Source organism: Pararge aegeria, chromosome 17, assembly GCF_905163445.1.
Source record: "Pararge aegeria chromosome 17, ilParAegt1.1, whole genome shotgun sequence".
Classification (NCBI taxonomy): Eukaryota; Metazoa; Arthropoda; class Insecta; order Lepidoptera; family Nymphalidae; genus Pararge; species Pararge aegeria.
Genome location: NC_053196.1, coordinates 8,303,631 through 8,314,351, shown reverse-complemented (window position 1 = coordinate 8,314,351; position 10,721 = coordinate 8,303,631). Strand labels below are relative to the sequence as shown.

Here is a 10,721-nt window from a genome sequence, read left to right as displayed (position 1 = left end):
TTGAGGTGTGCCTAAACGCAGAATACCTACTGGCAATTAGAGCACCTAGTTGTCCGTCACATAGTCGACTAATATCGTACCTCAAGTACAAGAGAGTTCATCTAGACCTTAAATCTACGTGTTTTCTGTAATAGAAATTATTATATCGTGTATTTTCCTAAAAAAATAACTGTAGAAGACAATCTAATGTATAAAAATTGAATATTGATTTAGTGTTCGGTTGTTTTGATGAAATGATGGATATTGGTGTGATAAAAACGCAGCGTTAAGACGCCCCCACAAGATGGCCAGGCGAGGTAAAACGGATTGCGAGGGGCTATTAACAAGACCAGTAGGGCTAGCATGGGCACCACGAAATAATTATTTCTACCAGTTATTTGCATTTTTGATAAAGAGATTGAAGATATAATTTATAAAAATAACTACCCCGTGGCGTACATGCTAGCCCTTCAGGATAACTAAGTCACAAGATTAAAATTGCAACCATCTTGTCGTCCTATTTCTATGCCATAAGACAAGACCATGGCGCATATCTTAGCCATTCAGGAGAGTGTAGAATCTATCCAAAAACCTATCTCCAACAATCATAGACTAGGTGTCTATGATGATGAGTTTATTTGTTCGAATTTGTAAATATTCGTTGGTTATTTTGTTATATGCGTAACCGAGGAGACATCTGACAAAAACATTTTGAGATTATGGTCTATACAATCGCTCGTCTACTTGAGGCAATAGGTTTTAGAACTTATATCTAAGGCAATCGATTAAACGTTTGGCATGATCGGTTTAGTTAGTAAGGGGGTGCCATTGCTGTACTTGCTCCATGGGGCTTGAGATGGCGGAGTTCCAATGCTGTAACGCTCGCCCTCGGGCGAACATGTATGATCCTAGCACGAACTTGCCCAATAGGCGATCTGAAAATATTTTTTCTCTTAAGTGTCTCACTTCTGTTCTATTTGTAATCAAGGGGCAATAATTTCTCTCATTTGTATCCTTGTACATAAATAATGACGTCTGTCGGTCTCCAAATACAAATCTATATATAAAAGAAAGCTGCGCCAGCTACACCATTTATAACTCAAGAACGGCTGTACCAATTTTTATGATTTTTGAATTCCTCCTAGACCGGAATAGGATAATAAGTATTAAAATATAAGATTCATAAAAAAAAATTATCCGCGGTATGAAGTTCGCCGGGACAGCTAGTGACATATAAAAACTGCCAGTATTCATTATATTCATTATTCAAAAATATTTGTAGTTTAGTTTAGTAAAAGTTTGACACGTGTGTACTGTGTACTTATAAAAGCTATATCTCGGAAACAAGGACCTCTAAATAGCTAACTTTACGTCCAAACTTTTTTCATATTTTAGTGCTATCATCGACGTTTATCTATCGAAGCGGAATCGTTTTAGACGAGTCAGAAAAAGTTTTATTTCGCTCGAAAACAACCAAGACGAGAATCGTCGCTTTCAAATTTAAAAACTTTGGTTGGTTGGTTGGTTTAAAATGGTTTTAAATTTGAGGTAGATGAATAAATTAATGAAATCAGATAGGATTACCCTAAATTCCTTATAGTTACTTAGACAACCTCACATTACATAGTCTGATACATAAATTAATTTAAAAAGAAACTTTTTCGGTCAATCATTTCGCGGAAATAGATATGGTGAGACCAATTAAAATATAACAATGCAAGTACCTTACTTTACTCAGTATAATTAATAGAAAAGTATAAAATATGGTACTACAAACACCAGCGTTTCGCCATCACGCCAAGTGAGTTTGATTGGTGAATGATTGCTGAAAGATTTTATATTTCATTTGGAGTCAAATTTAACGGGCGTCATTTTTTATGTATAAGGATAAAGATGGGAAACATTAGAGAACCTTGATTACAAATAGAATTAAGTAAGTTGTAATTATTTGAAGGCGAAGATAAATTCCATCTAGAGTATTTCACAATTTACATTTTTACTTTCTTCGAGTTTCCCAGACGGTCCGTACTTATGTAGATTATAAATTGTTTCGGAAATGCAGAGTTATGATATCTGTCATAATAAAAAATAACGGAAGGAGCAATTTCTTGAGTGCACGCTGAGCGTTGTAAATAAAAATGCAATTCTAGATACTACACTTCTTTTCAGTGATTGCTTGAAGTTTGTAAGTTTCAAACTTTATATCAAGATGAAAAATAAATCCTGCATAGAAAGTACAAGATAAAAGGTACCTAACCTTATATAATGCAATACAATGCTTTTCAAAGTCTTTCCAAAACAAATTATTTAATGTGAAATTTTAATATGTGACCTATCAAATTTGTTGTTCTCTTTACCAAAGTCACTCATTTTTTATCCAACTTTTTGAACCATTTTTTACAGCATGAAACAAAAAGGCATGACTCAGTGGCAAGAGTTCATTACGTAAAACACAACACGTCAACAGCTCATAAAAACACTTATTAATGTACCTTTGGCATATACGGAGTGTGGTTGCAAGGCCTGTATGGTGACGCTGGTGGTGTGCAATTCGTCGGGTCGCAGTCTGAAGTGGAAGCATTCTGATATTTGAGCGGTACCATCGTCTGCTACATCCACCGCGGCAGTTCTGCGTGCTCGCACTCCTCGACAAGCCCGCTCTTGGGTTACTCGAGCCACAACCTCTTTTTTACTTGACGACGGATCCAGCTGTAGGGAAATGGACTTAGTAACAAACCTACTTTGCCTTCATATAGTAAGATTTATCTATGTCTTGCTCTCCTTTAAATAAGATTTCTTCGGGCTACGTGCAATGAAAGGTACTTTATGTTTGCCTGATTTTACATGGTTGATGAACTTTTATTTATTGCTCAAGATAGTCTTAAGGAAATACCAAGGATTGAAAGGAATAGGATACGAGCATATCCAAAACATTAGGTAATTAAAATATTGAAGTTATAAATTGAAAGTAATTCGTTGATGAATGTTACAATAATAATGATTTCAATGCAGATTAATATATATTATTCTAACTCCATAATAGTTTCAACTTCATTACCTTCAGATTTCGCGCTTCGATCACAGTAACTGTGAGTCGGTTTAGATTTTCATTATAGAGCAGCGATACTTGAATTTCCCCTAAGTCCGACGTCGGATCCTGCACTTCCTATGAAAGAAATAAGATATTTTATAAAACCAGCATGGATCAGTTTACAATTGAAGTGAATTAAAATGTTTTAGAAATTATTGCATTAATGGTGAGTGCTTGGGAAGGGGTTATTTATAAAGGAGTTCCGTCCTCCAAATGTATATGGAAGTTCCATAAAAATATTATAAAGTTGGGTCACTTAAGAACTATGTTATATCTCACGCGTGAGCGACCGCATTATATTAATGTCTACAGACCTATTTATATAAAATCTACATCAAGCTCAAAAAATAAACTAAATCACACCTTTCTGAGACCAGTACAAGGAAGTTTCAATCTTAGTATATTATTATTTTTTGATTATTTCCCAATATTATGGCCTTTATAATTGTGATTAAAAATGTATTTTTGCAGTCTTACAGATTTTGCTTTGTAATGTTTATAATCTATGCTATTATTATATTTTAATAATTCCATAATTACATATGATCTTTCGATGATCTCAATCCTCAATGAACCATGTTTAGCGATTAATATAAGCTTTTGATTGGAAAGCTATTTTCTTCTATCCTTATTATCATAAAAACAGAAGCGAACACAAAAAATCCGCAGGCGGTTTTCATCCAATAAAGCACAAAGATCCTTTTAATCATCTTATAACTTTGCCTTCCGTATTTTTCGTTTGTCGCTTTTCGATTTCCAAGAGAAATCTAAAGAAATTTCGTACCTTTTCAATATCCAATTTATAAAGTTGGGGTTCCTCATCTGGAGCAATCCCTTCCAATTCACTTAACGGCAATATGATGTGACCGATTAGTTGCTTGTTCTTCCCCACTCTCCCAATGTCGAGCACTGATAGTTTGAGAGTTAGTGTCTCCAACTTTCCAGGTGGAATCTGTTAAATTACGTATTCGCTTAGCAATTATATTTATATAAATGTCTGTGGACTTTTCCTTTCTGCTACAAGTTGCTCGTACATCGATTAAAGTTTTAATAATCTAATTTCTACTTTTTATTTTATTTATTGAAACTGTCACCTTAGCTAAGTGTATATGTTTGTGTGTTTGTTTTCTTGTTATCTTCTTTGGCTCAACCACTGAACCGGTTTTTAAGAAATTTGGTACGTAGTTGCCGATAGTAGACTTTAAAGTGTTTAAATAGCTGTTATCTCGATCACGGGCAGCGGATACTTATATCCCAAGAAAACTAATGTATCCCGAGGGAATTTCTAATCATCAAAAGATTCGGGGTAACAGTTAGTTGAATATACATCACACAATTTAAACCGGGTTATAATCAAATGTTAGTGTTAGTATCCCGGTCAGTTAACGTGCTCACTAAAGTACAGGTCTGAAACAATGCAAACTGCCTAACTATGGGCTAGCATTGATAGTTTCCTGCCAGCAACACCCCATATCTAACATGTCTTGACCGTATCTGGGAATCAAACCCTGGCTATTCGAATTCAAAGATGGCAACTGCTAGACTAAAATCGCAGTTAAAATTACGCGACCACGTTTAACTATTTCTCACATAATTGTACAAATGGGTAAAATTGAAAATCGAAGTCGAAGTCCTGCCCACTGGTTTATCACCGCTTCAAGTCCAAATTTTTATAAATTTCTTTGATGTTGAACAGAACATCAGTAATAACCAAACAAATAGACACTTTCGCTTATTGTAATGAACATAGATTCATAATCTTTTGTGGAATTCACGATTTTGAATTCGAAGTTTAGCTACTTTTAAATTACTCATAGATTTATTATTCTTGTCATAAAATACAGTCTTTAAAAAAAAATGTCTTTTAATGAAGTTATTGAGTTTAATAAACTTCAATGTTATTCAAGAAAATTGGCTTTAGTGTTGATGAGTATGTTTTGCTAGAAAACCAAAGCCTATCTTGTTAATTAAATAACTAGGCGAAAGGGCAGCGTACCCAGCCCGCTTCGCCGGGCTAGATTTTGCTTTTTTTATTTAAACAATAAACTTACATCATTAAATTTTAATTTAAGTCTCATAATTTATTAAATCATGTATTTCTCTTCGTATTTATTATCTTATATTCTCTTCTCGAGCGGGTGAAGATCATTATCTACACACATGTACACCCAACAATAGAATATCATCATAGTAAATAAAAGCTGTATTTGACAGTTCAAAAATAGTTGTGCTCCGATCGTCACCAAACTTTACAGGATTACTCGCCAGGTCAATCCGGAGATTCCCTGAAAGTTTAATTGAAATCGGTCCAGCCGTTTCGGAGCCTATACGGAACATACCCACACACTTTCTCTTTTTCTTTTACATATATAGTTGTTATAAATAAGCAGTGATAGCCTAGTGGGTGGTACTTGGACTTCTCTTTCCGGTGCAGAGTTCGAACCCCAGCACGGACCTCTAACTTTTCTAGTTATGTGCGTTTTATGAATTAAGTGTCACTTTATTTAACGGTGAAGGAAAATATGGTGAGGAAACCTGCATGCTTGAGGATTCTCCATAATGTTATCGAAGACTATGCCCTTCTGATTCTGAGAGGAGGTCAATGCCCTGTAGTGGGCTGGTAATGGATACTGGTATATGGATGGTAATGGACGATAGTGAAATGGTCTAATATTAATTACTGAAATTAAAAAAAAGCAAAATTCATTTATTTCAAGTAGACCTAATATAAGCACTTTTGAAACGTCAAGTGTGTCTGTTTGTAGTGACTCTACCACCGGTTTGGAAGGCAGATTCTACTGAGAAGAAGCCGGCAAAAAACTCAGCAGTTGCTCTTTTCCAACATCAACAATTTACATTTTACATTTTAAAATTCAATTTTCTATCTTGTGAGAGATGAAAGCGGAGCCGGATGCTTCCAAGCAACCTTGTCTTTAAGACTACAACCTTGTCATTGACTATATTCGGTTAAATCTAAATACCTAAGATCTAAATAGATTTACGATGAAGCTTTAACAAAAAAACAATGATTTACCGACAAGAGTTTTAATTTAAATCGCATATTGTACACGTTCTAAAGTTATAAAGTATATATAAAAAGAGCTTTTAACGGAACTCCGACCAGCTTGTTAATTATATTGACCTATCAACTACAGGTAAGTGAGGTCAACACAATTTTAAACGTACCTATTACGCATGAAAATGCCGGAGTGCCTAAGATATATGTGAAACAAAAATAGATAACACAGTATTGTCCAGAGAAAATTAATTTAATTTTTAAAATTTTAATCTATTTTTACAGGCTTTTAAACTATTACCATAAAAACGGGGACACGTTAAACAAAAAAATCGTGTGGGCCGTCACGGAACGCCTGGCATATATGATACATCGAAATTGGTTTCCGTAATGTATTGCAGATATTGCATAATAAAAAGATAAAGCATTACAAATTTGTTCCACAAATAAAAAAAAATACAATCAAACCACTCGATAAGTCGGTTAATAATGACTGTTTTATTACAAAAGTAATATTCATTTTTATTGTTACATACGAAATATAAAATTCAGTCATATAGCGTGGCACGGCCTGTTTCGCCACGCAAAAAAATAGTTTTACAATCAGGCCTATAGATGTTTCACATCAAAAACCTCACTAGATGCCTGGCAGATTTGAAAAATTAACTTGATAGTAGGTAGAACTTTAATTTAATGAATATTGTAAAAAACTAAATAACAAATAAGTTACATTGTAAAATTACCTAATCTAGATTATCCTACATATTACTTTTAGTATTATAATTTTTTTTTTTTTTAATTAAATTTGTCGTGTGGTGGCAGATCAGAACGCAGAATACAGTTGTGACCAACCCTTTTCTTCCCGCGGGTGTCGTACGAGGCCACCAAGGGAATATAACGGAGAGTGGGCAGCAGCGTCCTTTGTGCTACTACTATCACCAACTCACCGGCCCATCGTGGTGATTATGGGCAGATCCTCTAGTTGGGCTTTTAGGCCTTTAGTCTAGCAGACGAAATATACTACGACAATACGCACATCGCCATCTAGCCCAAAAGTAAGCGTAGCTTTTGTAATACACATAAATTCTTATATACAGATAAACACCCAGACACTGAAACACATCCATGTTCTTCGCACAAACATTTTCCAGTAGTGAGGATCGAACCCACTAACTTGGAATTAGAAAGCAGGCTCGCTGCCGACAGCGCCAATCGGCCGTCATCAATTTACACATCGTAAACATAACAACTACAAATATGTAATGCATTTTGGTGAATAATCTTGGTAATTGTTAGTGGGTACCTTTTATATCACAAATGCTTAAATTGTATTTTTTTTCACTACCTAAACATATGGCATAATTATTGAAAAACAATACAATTGCTCATTGACAACTGAACTAGTATGAACTGTGTTAGTAGTCAGACTTCCTCAATTATAAGGACAAATTACACAAAAGAGCAAACACCTTAACTACCATAACGTCCTATCGATACTCTGTAATGTCTGAGTAAAATGGAATTTATGATTCTTGTTTTATAGGTCAAATTGATTCTTTTCTACAGCTAGCGCTTAAAACAAGATAACCGTATAAGCGCCTCGTATCTTTTCTTCATACTGTGATTACGTTTAACGATTCAAAATTAGACAAAACCAGCTTCTGTTTGGTATTAATATACATGCCGGTCTAGAAGTTAGTTTGTTCGACTGCTAATCACGAGGTAATGCGTTTCACCTCCGTGACTTAAATCTTTCTGCTTCATTAAACACCAAAAATAAGAAATACAGAAATTTCCCGCACTTACTTGATAAACAAATGTCTCGTCATAGAACGGATTGCAGGTCTTCTTTTTTTGTTTCGTTTGCAGCACTCTCCTTTCATCAGGCATCAACTGGATCCTAAAAATTAAAAACGTTGAATATGGATTTAGGATTTATTATTTAAAAGATCTAAAACATGCGTTTTTTATTTGTTTTTTTCATACTCAGATACATGGATTTACTCTGGTCTTCCTGTGCAGACCAGAGTAAATCCATGCTAAAACTAAAAGTCTGTCCGTTGCTACTTTAAATATTTAGTGTAGACCCACTTCCAACTACCTACTGCGTTATTTCTAAAATACCGCAACAAATAAGTTGCGGGTAATAAACAGGGAGTGAAAATTGTTGAAAATATGTTTGAATTTATTTTTCATTAATTTCATAACGATATATTTTTGTCGCAATCAGAAGATGGCAATGATTCCAAAAAATAAACCTATAAAATACCCACATCTATCAATAAGGTATCAAAATTTCAAAGCAATCAGTGAAGAACTTACGAAAACTTACTGAAGAAGCTGTAATAGCCCAGCGACAGTGGCGTGCATAGAGGGTATGCACAGGGTATGCAGATTATATAAAATTTAATGAAATATCCAGTATGAGTTATAAATACTTGAGGGTAGGATTTTTATAACTCTCACAATGCCTATCCTTATGTTTATTATAAGTCGTACTGGTGATTTTCTTCATTTTATATCAACTGCATACCCTGTGCATACCCTGTATGCACGCCACTGCCCAGCGATTAGGACTTCGTCTTCACTTTCGGGGTCGAGTAAGCAATTAAAATATGTAAAACTCCCTTCAAAAGGAAAACATCGCGAGGAAAACTACATGCCTAAGGGGTTCTCCATAATGTTCTTCAAGGCATGTGGAATCCACCAATCTGCACAGGGCCAGCGTGGTGGCGTCCCAGTGAGGACTACTACGACTACGCCCTAAGCCCATTAAATTGTGGGAGGAGACCAGTGCCCTGTAGTGGCCCGTTAAGGGGTTGATATGATTACATTACTCAGGTGCATTCAAAATCAGATAACATCCCTGTATCCTAGTCATACCATTTAATTTTTGTTTAAAGATGTTTTTTTTTTTTTGGAAAAAACAGTCATTACATGGGAGTAACTTAACACATACATAATAACAATCTTATAACACAGACTAAACATTGCCCAAAAAGTACAGTTAATTTACAATAAATACATTTAAGTTTACAGTTTTTAGAGAACTCATCCCTTTTGCGAATAGTACATTAACACACGTATTGTAAATCAAATTAAGAGCAACATCTTTTCTAGAAATTATAAAAAATTACATCCTGTTTCCAAAGTTTATTAATATTAAGGGAGTAGGTAGGTACTTATTATAATTTATTTTCCTCGGTCCGTTTGAGACAAAATTTTATTACATTGATTAATGACTTGTCTCTCCAATGGCTCTTTAGAATCTTTTAACGTCCCGTTAATCTCACGTTTTAACGCGTGGTTTAGCTTCTAGCAAATATCACTCTTGATTAGGGCACAATAAACATTGACGCAAATTAGTATTTAGTTTTGCAATAAAAATAGTAATATACATGAATAAGGATTTATTAGAAATCCATCCTCAAAAAACTTAAATAAGGCACGAAAATGTATTTGTTACGCGCTAACTGCAGTAAATATCAGTCCGATTAAAAATCTTTTATGCACTTAATAGCCCAATTCTTTGACGACGGCCGGCGGAACGCCGTGGGTTTTGGTATAACGAGTAGTATAGCGGAATAAAGTTTGTATGGGAAACTAATCAGAAGTTGTACGTTGAAGAAGTCGCGGGGGACCAGTCAACTCGTTGTACGAGCACAAACATTATAAAAGGTTGACTTAGTTAAATGGATTTTGAGCTGATATAGTTTGCAAAGGCCATTAGGATTAATAAAGTCCACTTAACGTCAACAGCGAAATGTGAAAAATACTACACTTCAATTACGGTAGATCGAAATGTGAAAAATATTTTTATATTATAACTGTAGCAAATATTTTTACAGTTAGGTGAAGCTGAATGGCATTTTTAAAAATATGTTTCGTTACTGAGAAAATAACTGCTGAGTGGGGGCGCTATCGTGTTATATTTCGTTAGGCAAACGTTTGTAAAACATTTATATATTATTATATGTTGGCGTATTTTTTACATTTAATTAAATAAAACAATTTTTTTCCCTTCTTTCCTTGAAGGTTTGATAATAATGATACCGACGATGCAACAAACTCAAATATAAATCCCCACAAGTAATATTAAATTTTTACCGATATTGTTGTCGTTACTCTTTGGATTGCAAGGCTTATCAGCTGTTAGGTGAAATTTTTGGGACTAAATAATAATAATTTATGCGAGGACCATGATCTCATATTTTTTATTATTTACTAAGTTATTAGCATAATAAATTAAGAGGGGTATTTTCCAATTCATGACATACGAACGTTTCCGTGACAAAAAAAAATGTGTACCCAATAATATAAAAGTTCAAAACTACAAAATATATTTTTATTATGTTTCCTAATTGCAGATTTAAATGGCAGACGAGCATTGCTGCTTTTAGTGTCCCATATTAAATTTAGAAAATTAAAAAAGCGTTTATTATCTTTTTTCGCAAATCCCTTGAGGACCTTTTGTTTCCCAAGAATGAAAAGTAGCGTATGTTACTCTCTGCCCTTTCATCTAACAATATACCAAATATCAAGTTGATTAGTTGCTTAGTCAGGGCGTTAAGCAATGTAAAATAAACAAACATATTTTCACATTAAGAATATTAAGTAAGGATTTTTCTACAGTAA

At 34.3% G+C, this 10,721-nt stretch overlaps 1 protein-coding gene across 1 annotated transcript in view; it reads right to left on the bottom strand.

Moving 5' to 3' along the window:
* Positions 1-761: 761 nt before the first annotated feature.
* The window catches only part of LOC120631143 (synaptotagmin-15-like), a 50,331-nt gene continuing 40,371 nt past the window's right edge, over positions 762-10,721 (bottom strand). The window contains exons 7-11 of the mRNA XM_039900591.1: positions 7,893-7,986; positions 3,855-4,022; positions 3,038-3,145; positions 2,472-2,688; positions 762-914 (exon numbers count right to left, since the gene is read on the bottom strand). Coding sequence (XP_039756525.1) covers positions 787-914; positions 2,472-2,688; positions 3,038-3,145; positions 3,855-4,022; positions 7,893-7,986 — 715 coding nt within the window. The 3' untranslated portion in view covers positions 762-786. The remainder of the gene's footprint in view (positions 915-2,471; positions 2,689-3,037; positions 3,146-3,854; positions 4,023-7,892; positions 7,987-10,721) is intronic.